Raw genomic sequence first — 13,569 nt, 5'->3', positions numbered from 1 at the left:
ACAGTATCATCAGGACGTTGTTGTAATATCCGAAGTTTGGATTCCCATACTCTTTTATCTTTTGCTATAGATAAATCACAACCCAAAACCTCCAAGGCTAAGGGTAACCCTCCTGTAGTGCCTACTATTTTAATTGAAAGATCTTTATAATCATCGGGAGGTTGGTTAGTTGAAAACGCATTTAAACTGAAGAGTTGAAGACTCTCTTGATCTTTCAATTCCTTAGACTCAAATATCTTTCTAAAACTTTCAGGAACTCGCCAAGAACACCTTGATCTCTAGTTGTTACAATTATCCTAGTTCCAGAACCAAACCAGCTGAGATCACGAGCCAAGGCATCTATCTGTGTACGATTACCCACATCATCAAGAACAAGCAGAGTTCTCATTTTCTGAAACCTTTCTTTGATCAATCTCGATCCTTCTTGAGAGCTGCATATTTTTGTTTCTGTGCGAGAGATACCATAAAGAAGTTCCTCTTGCAAATAAACGATGCCATTGGCTCGTGATGCCTTCTCCCTAACATCTCCAATAAAACAACTCTTGCTAAAATTTGTAGCAATGTAGTTGTATACTACAGTTGCAATGCCACCTTGACCACATATTCCTATAAATTGAACATCCCTAGAGCCAATGTTTGTACTCGATAAAAGAGATAACAAAGATTCTACGCAGGATTCTAGTCCAACAGGATTTTTAATATCAATCAAAGGAACAATGTTCATTTGAATCCAAGTTTTTTGAACAATATCCTCAACCAACTTTGATTCATCATCCCTGCAATTAGTAAAGAAGGAAATCAAGACTTACAAAAGAGCTAGAAGTGAAACTCCAAGCCTAAAATAACATCCAAAACTAGATAAAGTTTTCTTGGGGTTAGAAAATTTTGATCAAGACATTTTTCTTTTCACTGCTATATATGATACTGGAAACTTGTGACTGATTAAAAAGACGACCTTAAAATACAAGATGAAACATATATGTCATGCTAGCTTTTTAACTTGAGAGACAAATTAGACTAACCCATAGTTGAAAACCCATCCACTCTTATCTCCAATTGCTCGCAAAGTTTCTTTCCATCTCTGTAGGGTTTGAGATGCTTCCTTTGTATGTCTCTGAGGTGAAATCTCAAAACATCGAGTTTGATTTTTGACGTTCGATGTGTTAACCTTGAAGAAGATGGGGAAAATGATTTGACTAGCAGTTGTATGACACTCTAAAATATGAGTAAGCTCCCTGAGGCACTAGCTGCTTTCTGTGTATCTTTCACTTAGGACAGCAATGGAAAGCTTGGAGTTTTTTATTGCTCCGAGAAGTGCCGCTCCAATGTCTTCTCCTTTCCATAGTTCTTCGCTGTCAATGAAAGCATGAATTCCTCGATGCTTTAAAGCCTTGTGAAGGTGTCCAACAAAGGTATTACGGGTGTCTTCACCTCTAAAGTTAATGAAGACATCATAATTTGAAGATCCAACTTGGAGCTCCATAAAGGTTTGCAAGTGTAGATGGATAAGATTTTGGATCGGTTAACAAAGGAAGAAGCTCTATCGGTAGGAGAATTGAGTCTTTCTACTTTGCCGAGGCCCACATCCACATGGGGAGTGCTTTAGGTGAACGTCACTCCCAAGTCCCACCTACTACTACACGCATAACGCATTTATCTAGGGGTGTCAAAACCTAACCCAAACCGTTAAAACCGGACCGAACCGGCCCGCTATAGCCCGAACCGGACCGAACCGAAACTTAATGGGTTGTGTTTGGGCTGAACAACTTCAGCCCGCAATGGTTCGGGCTGGGCTGGGCCAACCCGTGTGTGGCCCGTTAGCCCGAACCGTTTGGCCCGAAACTAGCCCGAACCCGAACCAACCAGTTAAACCCGTTATAAAGAAATAAAATAAAATCAATTTAAATGTAAAAGACAAGAAAATCCCAAGTATCTATTGTTTTCCTTAATTGTTTTTCTTTGGAATATACAAACATCAAGTTTGTCAAAGCTTTCGTCATTTGGAAGATGGGCTTAGTAAATATTAATTAGCAAGTGTATTATCATTTGAAAATCTTTTAATGCTTTATTTTGATCCATTTTTACTAGTGTCAAGAAGGGGGAGGAAAATAACCAAAGACAACCCACTAAAATTCATCAAGATGCCAACTTTCTTTTGTATATTAGTTCTCTAAGTTTTATTTCTTTGTAGAATTTTTTTTTTTTATTTTGAACACCCAACACAAAAAACTTGAAAATAACTTAATACTTATATATATTCATATACTCTTGATAAATTTCACATATCAACAAGGTATTCAAAACATACCACTAATAAAACCAAACTCAAAAACATAAACCAAACTCAAACCGTTAGTAAACACAATTCTAAACCGTTAGCCCAAATCGTTAGTCAGCCCGAACCCAAACCGCACCTGCCCGAAACCGGCCCGAAACTGTTATTTTCTTAATGGGCCGTGTTTGGGCTGAGTGCTTTGCCCGAAACCGGCCCAACCCGAACCATTGACACCCCTACATTTATCTTATCGTCTCGTCTTTTAATACTTTTTATGGAGGCATCATCACATGCTCAGTTTCTCGGAAGTTGAATCATGATCAATCTCAACCGACACCAATGGGATTCAATAATTTTAATTTTATTTGACAATTGATCAAGTGTTTTTTTTTTTAATATTAAAAATTAATTGATCATTTTTTAAACAGTGACATGTTTTAGGTGTTTAATAACAGAGTTCTCATGTTTGCTGTAAAGATTTGAATGGCAGATTGAGAGAAAATGCAATAATAATGAGACATCAAGAAGCACGAGAGCAAGACGATTGGGAGAGCAAAAGTTCCACAAGGACTCAATGGGTGGGAACGTGTCGACCAAAATTCAATATTGGCAATTGTAACAAGACACCCTTTAACGCATTGAATATGTTTTTACTAGAGACATCAACACCTGCTGAGTTTTTGGATCTTGCTTTAGTCAATGCACATGACGCACAAGCAAGAAAATTTGAACCATTGGACTAAAATAGTAGAACATTTCAGGCAAAACTTCAGCAATTTTAATCTTTTTGGTAGTGGACTACAAAATTCGCCGAAATTTGTTTTAGTCAATGCACATGACCCACAAGCGAGAAAATTCTAACCATTGGACTAAAATAATAAAACATTTGACGCGAAATTTCAGCGAATTTCAATCATTTAGGCCTCATAAGATAATATGTTCAATATGGCTAAGAAGGAGAATTTTGTTGGTACAAACACGCTTCTTTTTTATATTAATATTATTATGCCTTAGCAAGAGTCAAACCCACGACTTCTGCACTAAGAAGTGTTGGTTTCACCAATAAAACAGCTCTTCATTGACAAAATTTACTAGAATAATTTATAGAAAATAATTCAAATTTACTAAGCATTGGCATCAAATTATGGTAGACAACAAATTTGGGCCCAAAATGACCAAAAATACACCAAAATAGGGGTCGAAATCTGTTGATATTGGGCCAAATCTCGCCGAAATAGATTTCACACGGTTCATCAAGTAGCAAACCAGCAAAGTGGACCCATATTTCAATTCTTGCCAAAATATCGACCTTACCTTAAATTTCGGAAGGTCTAAAATTTCGTTTTACCAGAAGTATTTGTTGCTCTGCTTGAGATAAACTTCTTAGAATATTTTCATTTTTTTAATTAGAAAAAAATTCAAAGGTTTGCATAGCTTTTCCATTTACTCTTTTATATATATATATATATATATTTGGTATTTGAGGTTCTTCCGGGCTAGTTTGCGCGCACCTTGATTACATCCTCAGGAGGAGGGATGCTTGTCATCCGCAAGGGTTGAACCCATGACCTCTCCACTAAGAAGTATGGATCTTACCACTCAACCGAGAGCAATATGATTCGAGTAATTCTACTTAGGTAAAACCATCGCCGGTGGTTTGGTTGGCAAAACTAACACCCCTAAGTAGAGAGGTTGTAGGTTTAGTTCCACCTAATAGTATATCATATAATATCTCCATCTTCAATATATAAAATTATCATTTCAAAATAATAATAATGATAATAATTCTACCTAACTTTCAAATGTAGTTATCCCTTTGAAGGATTTCTAGTTGGTAACGATTATCATAGGTTTGACACACCCTTTGAAACGCATAATAGCTCCCACCCCTAATATAAACCAATTTGGAGGAAAAAAGAAACCGTTCAAAATTGATTTATGCATGTCTTGATTGCATGCTCAAATAAACCTCCCCACCACAATTATTTTTTGGTAGACCCCCCACATTTACAGATCCACTTTTTCAATTACTTTCATTTTTTTTAATTTTTTTTTGGTAAACAAATTACTTTCATTTTCTGCTCCTTCATATCCATGGAGATGGAAACGATTCCTACAAGAAATTAAAAAGGCCAAAGTAAATATGAAAACTAACCATTTTTTTTCCCTGTTTTTGGTCAGGAATTGAAGTTAACTTTTGGAGAACAAAATCGATATCCGGAACAGTTGAGACTACTTTCATGGCCTTTGTTTTTTCTCTGTCATCATGTATGTCAACCTTAACAACCACTTGTTTATAAAAAATAAAAAATAAAAATAAATAATAAAAAAATAAAACCTTCACAACCACTTTTTGTAAAAAATACTAGCTATGATCACAGGAAATTCAGTCAATTAACACAGGGAAAAGAAAATCTCTGGTGCAATCAATTAAGACTCCTCGAAGAAGCACGTATCAACTAAAATAAAGAAAAGTTGTCAATTACACGATGCATCTGAACTGGATTTAGATCAAATTAAGAGGCAAACGAAGCGCTAACCTTCATTTTTATCTAGATTTTGGGTATCTGACCCGTAAAACAAGGAAACAAGCAAGAATCTCAAAATTGGAAATAGAGAAAAGAAAACAGAAAGAGAATTGCGCACCAAGCAATGTCTCTTGGCAATTAGAAAGGAAGATCTCTATCCCCAATTTATACAATAAACAAAGGACCCCATTAGTGAGGGACAAAGAGTCGAAGTCAGTGAGTCCACTTTAATGGATCATCGGATTTTTCGTCAGGGACAATGTGATGTGGGTGGACAGTTTTCAGCAAGGTATAGATAAAACATGGGTGAAAAAGAATCTGTTCACTCACTTAAGATTTGGGTATGGGTTTAAAACGGATTGTTGTGTGATATGATTTTAATGGAGGTAATATGAACATTTCAATAATGAGTTGATAGAATTTTGGATGAAATATAAGAAATGTATAATTTGCGATTTGCAGAGTGTGTAATCCGTAATTAAAAACAAACTCTCTTTTTCAAGTTTTTCCCAAGTCAAAGTGTGAGAAAGGAAGAGAGAAAAAATAAAAAATAGATAGTAGAGAAGATCAGAAGAGACACCTTATAGGCTTATATACGAATGGCATTCATCCCAAACATTGTCAGCCCCTCGTTATTTTGTCAGAAACAAATTCACCGTTGTCAGGTTGTACCCGATGAAAGTACCATCGTATCCTCCAGAACCGACATGCTGTGAAGGATTTGGGTTCAAATGTTTTACCTCAACGGTATCTCCTCCCTCCAGCGGAAACCCAAACCAGTCAAATCCATCAAATTGATGAAACAATTGTATGTGACCACCTGGGAAGTTAGATGGAATGATGCCGCTGATTCGTAGGCGGATTTTATATTTGGTTTTGTTGCCTCCTCTGTGGATACAAGCTGCAACGTCCACATAGTTATAACCTGGCGGCGACAACTCACGTCCAAGGTCCTTAATTTCATAGACTTGCAGAGTAAAATGCAGAGTCAACTTGCTACTACTACTGATCTCATCATCGTTAGGGATCGGAAAACATCTACAACCTTCCTCAGCTATCTTTTGTTGCAAAGGTTCACAAATCACTCTCCTACTCATAGGATGAAATCTCGGCCAGGTTCGCCGGTTTGCTACCTGGCGAACCACGCGAACCGGCGAAATCTCCGAAGACTGAGTCCTAGTTTCAGCATTATCTCTGAGATCTGTTTCCTGTAATTTAGAAGAAAAGAAACCACCTTTGTGTTAATCTTCCTCAATAATCTGAAAATATATCATTACTTAATTAAGATATATTCCTAGCCATAGCTAGGGTATCTATCTATATGGAAAGGAGAAGAAAAATAAATTAAGGACCTGTAGGTCGACTTGTGTCAGCCTCCAACGATTTGTTACTTTTACTGTACGGTAGCTTGTACCCATAAAACCTTCAAATTCCTCCACCATTAGATGAAATGATTCAATCTTAAGGAACATCAAGTTTTTCAGATTCTGCATGCATGGTATGTCTTCAATTATTTCTCTCGTAAAAATAAAATCAATTAAACTGGGAGGCAGCTTTGGTATGCAAAGTAGACCGTCACATCCAGAAAGATACAACTGAAGCAAAGACGTCATGGTCACCATTGTTTTGGGAAGATGCACTAGTACACTGTTGTCAGAAAGATCTAACACCCCCAACTTGTTCAACAGTCCAATATCATCAGGGAGTGTTGTGATCCTGATTCCCCTCAAGGAGAGCTCCGTCAACTCTCTTAGGTCACTGATGGAACAAGGCAATCCTTTGAGGGAGCAGCAATTATCAAGATCAAGTGTCTCAAGAGAGCTCAACCTACCTATATTGCACGGGAGTTCCTCAAGTGAATTGCAATCCATAAGGAAAAAGTGCTTGAGAGAACTCAATCCACATATACTATCAGGGAGTTCTCTAAGATTATGGCAATAAGACAAGTCCAACGAAACAAGCTGTTTTAGCTTCCCGATGGATTCATGCAAAGTAACCAATTTTAAGCAACAAGAAAGATCCAGACTCTCCAATTGAGAAAATCTCGAGAAGTCAAGAGACACATAAAGTACTTCCCAATCATTGAGTTTGAGAGTGTACAATTGTTGAAATAGCTGTCAAACAAACAAAAACATGAATTAACATATTACTTACTAATTGATAACATTCAATAATATTCTCAAATGGAAAGAAAAATTCTAAGATAGAGAAAATAAAACACGAATACCACTAGCTTACGTTAGTTTGAGGTCATTTATTCCAAGCGTTTCTCATGAAAGATTTAAATAAATAATATACGGGTATTTGAGGGTTTTAACAATAAAATTAATTGAAGGTAATATAAGATTTAAATTAAAATATGTTTTCAGCCAAAGATAGTTTGGAGTTTAAAAAATTATTTAACAGTAAAAATTGAATTAAAAATAAAAAGGTCAAAGTCAAGAGAGGAAAAAATAATTGATATATTTACTAGCTAAGAGGGAAAGTAAGTGATATTATCCAACTAAAATGTGAGTTTAAGTGCTCTTTGGGCAAGTAATAAAGATGTTTTATTATCTCACAAACCTTGGCATCAGCATTTCGCCAGACTCGATTCCAATGCAACCTATCCATCATCCTATCTCCAAACCCTGGCTTCACGGGACGTCTTACAATCTGAAGAAACCTGTGATGCTCACCACATGAATATGAATATGAATGGCATTCATCGTCAAACATTGTCTGCCCCTCTTTGATCAGGAATAAATTCACCGCTTTCACACTGTAGAATTTATGTTTTAGGCCTCCCAACAACGTAGAAAATACATGTGTTACCTCAATGGTATCTCTGCCCTCTAGCGGAAACTCAAACCAATCAATCCCTTGGTGTTCATGAATGAGTTCAATATCACCATCTGGAAAGTAAAAATTAGTGGTTTCCCTAATTGCCAGCCTGACTTCATGTTCGATTTTTCTATCTTTTCTGTGGATACAACCTGCAACTTCCATATCGATACTACCTTTTGCCGGATCCCGTGCTCGATAACCCACTATTCTTTGGATATGACAACCTTCATCATCCCCTCTTATTTGGGTAAGACATTCTTCACAACCCGGCGTGCTGCAAGGCTTTACATGTAGAGAAAGAGAAACATGCATAACCAACTTGCTACTGCTATTGATCTCATCATCGTCAGGGACCAGGAAACATCTACAACTACAGAAATTGCTAGAGACATCACTATCACCGACGTCAAGGGTACATTTACAACCTTCCTCAGCGGTCTTTCGTTGCAAGGGTATCCAAATCTGTCTCCTGCGTTCAGTAGTAATATCTCCAAGAATTGTTTCCTGTAATTTAGAGGAAAATAATCAACCTCTGTTCTAGCGTTATCAACCTTAAAATAATAAACTAAATCATTAATTAGGATTCCTAACTATATAGGGAGGAGAAGAAGTAAATTAAGTACCTGGTGGACTTGTGTCATGCTCGAATGATTTGGCATTGTTACCACACAACAACTTCCACCCAATTTGCTGATCAGTTCACTGAATTCATCGCCGATCCTGCACATCTCCACAAAGCCCCTAAACTTGTCTACCTTTACACAATGAGTTCCAATCTCAATCGACTTCAGGTTTTTCAGATTCTGTATATATGGTATGCTTTCCAAATTTGTTTCCCGGAAACGAAATTTAATTAAATTAGATGGCAGCTCCGGTATGGAAAGTAACCCTTTGCATCCAGAAAGATTTAAGTCACGCAAAGATGTCATACTCCCCATTGACTTGGGAAGATGCAGTAGTTCATGGTTATCGGAAAGAACCAACACCTCCAATTTCTTTAACAGTACAACATCATCAGGCAATGCTTTAATCTTCGTCCACACCAAGGAAAGCTCAGTCAAAGATTCCTTTAGGCCACTGATGGAACTAGGCAACTCATTAATGAGGCAATTAGAAAGTGTAAGCTTCTGGAGAGAATGTAGAGCACCAATGGAACGAGGCAACACTTTTAGTGAGCGGCAACAAGTAAGATCAAGTTTCTGGAGAGAACTCAACCCGCCTATATTGTTTGGGAGTTCATCAAGTGAACCGCAATTGAGAAGAATGAACTGCTTGAGAGATCTCAACCTACATATACTGTTTGGGAGTTCTCTAAGAGATTCGCAAGATGATAAGTCCAAGAAAACAAGCTGCTTCAACTCCCCGATGGATTCATGCAAATTAACCAATTCCAAGCAATGGGAAAGATCTAACTTCTCTAACTGAGGAAATCCCCAGAAGTCAGGAGATTCAGACAGTTTACAATTGTTGAGTTGAAGAACCTTCAGTCTTTGAAACGACTGTCACAACCACAACAAGATGAATGAAGATATCACTAGTTATTACTAGTTGGTAACAGAAAGCAAAATTCTTACTAAGAATAAAACACAAATACCACAAGCTCACCTTATTTTGAGGCCATTTATTCCAAGCTTGTGTAAAGTTTCCTCTAGTTAACTCAAGTGTAACTAGCCCCTCATGATAGAAATCAGCAGGAAGTATTTTCATAGGACAATGGTGCCAACTTAGCCATCTTAGCTGTGAAGGGAGACATTGAAAGTTCCCCTTCAAGATTGCTCCATCAACTTGTAGCAATCTTAGTTTATGCATCTTCTCAAAGTCTTTGATACTTAAACATCTATCTTTAAAACACCAAGATTTACACATGATACCTTCAACAATTTTGTTCTCCTACACGAAAGGAAAAATAGTGTAAATGATTATACAAATAAAATGTAGAAGTTTGATAATGTAATTACCTACATAATGCATTTTTAGCATTTTGTCACTTTTGAGTAGCTATTACCTTACATCCGTTCATGATATTATCATGAGACCATAATCGAGTATGGCAATTAGGAGTCTCAGGCCTTTGATTGTAGGCAATTCTCCTTCCCATATCTCTAATCTGGTCATGCATCCACAAAGTTTCAGCTTTCCATTCATAATTTGACATTTGAGTCCCTAAGAAGGATTTTCTCTTCAAAACTTTCAAACGGCTTCTAGGATGAAAGCCACAAGCTTCCCATATGGAAATTACGGTTTCCACCTTCCATCCTATAAAAAAACATGCAGCGTCGAGAAACATGGATTTCTCAGTATCATGCAACTTATCAAAGCTTGTCTTCAACTTTTCATAAACAGTATCATCAGGAAGTTGTTGTAATATTTGAAGTTTGGATTCCCATTCTTCTTTATCTTTTGCCATAGATAAATCACAACCAATAACCTTCAGGGCTAAAGGCAGCCCTCCTGTGGTGGCTACTATATTAACTGAAAGATCTTTATAATCATCAGGAGGTTGGTTTGTTGAAAACGCATTTAAACTAAAGAGTTGAAGTCTCTCTTGCACATCCAATTCCGTAGGCTCAAATTTCTTTATACAACTTTTGGGAAGAACACCTTGATCTCTAGTTGTTACAATTATCCTAGTTCCAGGACCAAACCAACTGAGATCACCAGCCAATGCATCTATTTGTTCACGATCACCCACATCATCAAGAACGAGCAGAGTTTTCGCTTTCTGAAACCTTTCTTTAATCAATCTCGATCCTTCTTGAGAGCTACGTATTATTGCTTCTTTGTCAGTGACATCAAAAAGAAGTTCCTTTTGCAAACAAACGATGCCATTGGCTACCGATGCTTTCTCCCCAACATCTCCAATAAAACAACTCTTGCGAAATTTTTTAGAGACGTGATTGTACACTTCTGTTGCAATGGTAGTCTTCCCTATGCCACCTTGACCACATATCCCTATAAACTGAACATCCATGGAGCCAACATTTGACGTATCTGACAAAAGAGCTAACACGGATTCTACGCGGGTTTTAGTCCAACAGGGTTTTTGATATTAATCAAAGGAACATTCATATTCAATTGAATCAAAGTTTTTTGAACAATGTCCTCAACCAACTTTGGTTCATCTTCCCTGCAGTTAGTAGAGAAGGAAATCAAGACTCACAAAAGAGCTAGAAGTGAACTCCACGCCTAAAATAACATCTAAACTAGATAAAGTTTTCTTGGGGTTAGAAATTTTTGATCAAGATATATTTCTTTTCACTGCTATGATACTAGAAACTTGCGAATGATTACAAAAATGAGATTAAAATACAAGATGAAACATATATGTAATGCTAGCTTTATAACTTGAGAGACAAATTAGACTGACCCGTCGTTGAAATGCCATCCACTCTTGTTTCCAATAGCTTGCAAGGTTTGTTTCCATCTCTGTAGAGTTTTGGGATCCTCCTTCCTATGTGTTTGAGGTGAAATCTCAAAACATCCAGTTTGATTTCTGACGTTGGATGGGTTAACCTTGAAGAAGATGGGGGAAATTATTTGATCATCAGTTGTATGACATTCCAAAATCTGAGTGAGCTCCCTGAGGCACCAGCTGCTTTCTGTGTATCTTTCACTTAGGACAACAATGGAAAGCTTGGAGTTTTTTATTGCTCCGAGAAGTGCCGCTTCAATATCTTCTCCTTTCCATAGTTTTTTGCTGTCAATGAAAGCATGGATTCCCGCATCCTCTAAAGCCCTGTGAAGGTATCCAACAAAGGTATTACGGGTGTCTTCACCTCTAAAATTGATGAAGACATCATAATTTGAAGATCCAACTTGAAACTCCATCAAGGTTTGCAGGTGAAGATAGATAAGATTCTGGATCGGTTAACGAAGGAAGAAGCTCTATCGGTCGGTGGGAGATGAGTTACATAGGTCTGAAGAGGACAGACAGACAATTGATGCAAGAAGAATGCCGCTTCGTTCTCCTGCTTCCGCTACGTAGTGGCGTGTAATGTAAATGTAAAATAAAATAAGAAGAGAAAATGTTATTGGCGAGATTGCGATTTCCACGCACCGGACAAGACAATGAGGTTCACTGAAATCGTCCCGATCTTTCTCAGCAGTTGCAAGTTGCAACATACCGAGGAAAAGGAAAAAATTTTCAAATCCGAATCTCACCTTTTTGGTGAGTTCAAGTCGAATCTTGCCAGCTCATAGTCCACTAAGTATGTCACAATTAGTATATCAAGTCTAATCTGTTATCTGTCTCTCTGCGTCTTTCTAATTTGCCGAGGCCCACATGGGGAGTGCTCTACGTCATGAACAGCACTCCCACTCCCTCCCACCTCTTACCACGCGCATTTATATTAGAAAAAATTCAAAAGTTTCCATCAGCGTTTCCATGCACTATTAGATAGGTATTGGACCATGATCATTCTCAACCGACACATGGGATTCAGTAATTTAATTTTATTTGACAACTCATTAAATGTTTTTTTTTAAAATATAAAAATAATTATGATTATATTTTAAACAGTGATGTTTTTTAGGCGTTTAATAACAGAGTTCTCATGTCTGCTGTAAAGATTTGAGTGGCAGATTGAGAGAAAATGCAATAATAATGAGACATCAAGGAAGCATGAGGAAATAGGAGAGCAAAACCATTGGGAGAGTAAAAGTCCCACAAGGACTCAATGGGAGGGAATGTGTCGGCCAAAATTCAATATTGGCAACTAGGATTAATTTGAAAATACTCTTGTACATTACCAAGCATGAACCAACTAAGAAATCTCTTATCAAACGCCTAAAAAATGTCATTGTTAGAAATAATCAAAATTAGTTTTAATATTTTTTGAAGGAAAAATACTTGGTGAGTTGTCAAATACATTTAAATTACTGAGTCCCATCGGCATTGGTTGATAATGAATGAACATTATTCAATACCAATCTAAGAGTGCATGGATTGTGTAGGAAATTAACCAAATGGTCACATCATTCACCGTTTGTTTAATGATCATAAAGAGTTAGCTTGCATTGAAGAGAAAACCCAAATGGGCCCTGATCGAGTTGGGCCAGGGTGTGTTGGGTCAACCTAGACCCAACCCTACCTTCAGGACCTAAACCCCAAAACCGTCGTAAGCCCCAAACTGAAACCCTACCCAATCAAGGTTGTTCTAAGCTTGAACCACTATGATTTACCCTAATAGACTCAAATTAGCCCTGTTTTACCCTAACTCGACCCTGATTTTAACCATGAAAATAGAACAAAATGCATGGGTTGGTGACACCAAAGAGATTTGAATTCTTGACTTGGTCATATAATTATCGAAGTCAACTTATTTATAATTTTAATTTGACTAAATAACAAAGAGTTGAGCAAAGTCAGATGTGGCTAAACCTGAACTCTATACAACCCTACCAAGACAGCTATTTTGTAACTTAAACCTGCCTTTCGGAATAAAAAGGTTGGACCAAGCACGAGTAGGATTGGATCGGGTTTGTGTCGGTTCAGGGCCTTAGGCCTATAGGATTTTATTGATCCTACTCAATGCATAAAACTTTTGATTTAGGAAAGTATTTCATGCAAGTGATAAAGCAGATGGTGCATCATTGTCTACACCAATGATGCATGGTAGGTGTGTGGGTTAAAACAAAGACATAACTTGATAAATACTATCATCGCTATTTTTTGGAGGTCGAGGGATTATTGACCACCGGCTCGGGCAAAATCGTGCCCCGCTGATAGAAGCTAGGGAGCACCCCACACGCAGCCGGGGGGGACCGGGAGCAAGGTCTTTCGAATTTTGTCCTAGTACCCTTTGACGTAAAGGAAGCCACCCGTTCCTGCTTGGTGCAAAGAAACATCTTGTCTCGAGCGGGGCGCCCCACTCTTCATATCGACCAATCGCGGATCCCTGGAACTCTTTTATATGATATGATATTTCCTTTTGGTTAAAA

General features: G+C 37.6%; 2 protein-coding genes across 2 annotated transcripts; both read right to left on the bottom strand.

The window, feature by feature from the left end:
- Positions 1-214: 214 nt before the first annotated feature.
- Positions 215-1,483, bottom strand: LOC148999447 (disease resistance protein Roq1-like). The gene is made up of 3 exons (XM_089141129.1): positions 1,277-1,483; positions 1,023-1,168; positions 215-776 (listed from the first exon to the last, which is right to left on the bottom strand). The coding sequence occupies exons 1-3, from the start codon at positions 1,481-1,483 to the stop codon at positions 215-217; spliced, it is 915 nt and encodes a 304-aa protein (XP_088997255.1).
- Positions 1,484-5,060: 3,577 nt separating this feature from the next.
- LOC148999446 (uncharacterized) lies at positions 5,061-11,706 on the bottom strand. The gene is made up of 7 exons (XM_089141135.1): positions 10,997-11,706; positions 9,635-10,756; positions 9,235-9,519; positions 8,253-9,128; positions 7,369-8,133; positions 6,156-6,917; positions 5,061-6,011 (listed from the first exon to the last, which is right to left on the bottom strand). The coding sequence occupies exons 2-7, from the start codon at positions 10,598-10,600 to the stop codon at positions 5,436-5,438; spliced, it is 4,230 nt and encodes a 1,409-aa protein (XP_088997261.1). The 5' UTR covers positions 10,601-10,756; positions 10,997-11,706; the 3' UTR covers positions 5,061-5,435.
- Between the last annotated feature and the right edge of the window lie 1,863 nt (positions 11,707-13,569).

The sequence above is a fragment of the Hakea prostrata genome, unplaced genomic scaffold (assembly GCF_041222555.1).
Source record: "Hakea prostrata isolate BN-2017 unplaced genomic scaffold, UWA_Hpros_2 contig_4, whole genome shotgun sequence".
NCBI classification, from domain to species: Eukaryota; Viridiplantae; Streptophyta; class Magnoliopsida; order Proteales; family Proteaceae; genus Hakea; species Hakea prostrata.
This window is presented reverse-complemented; position numbering and strand designations above follow the sequence as displayed.

What these genes read in the sequence shown, in the direction of transcription:
- LOC148999447 (XM_089141129.1), bottom strand. Translation starts at nt 1,483, where the DNA reads ATGGAGCTCCAAGTTGGATCTTCAAATTATGATGTCTTCATTAACTTT. An exon ending in ACTCCAAGCTTTCCATTGCT is followed by an intron (nt 1,169 to 1,276) that starts GTCCTAAGTGAA and finishes ATCTTCTTCAAG; the next exon opens with GTTAACACATCGAACGTCAA. An exon ending in GGATGGGTTTTCAACTATGG is followed by an intron (nt 777 to 1,022) that starts GTTAGTCTAATT and finishes TACTAATTGCAG; the next exon opens with GGATGATGAATCAAAGTTGG.
- LOC148999446 (XM_089141135.1), bottom strand. Translation starts at nt 10,600, where the DNA reads ATGGATGTTCAGTTTATAGGGATATGTGGTCAAGGTGGCATAGGGAAG. An exon ending in ATAAATGGCCTCAAAATAAG is followed by an intron (nt 9,129 to 9,234) that starts GTGAGCTTGTGG and finishes TGGTTGTGACAG; the next exon opens with TCGTTTCAAAGACTGAAGGT. An exon ending in TGACACAAGTCGACCTACAG is followed by an intron (nt 6,012 to 6,155) that starts GTCCTTAATTTA and finishes TCTAAATTACAG; the next exon opens with GAAACAGATCTCAGAGATAA.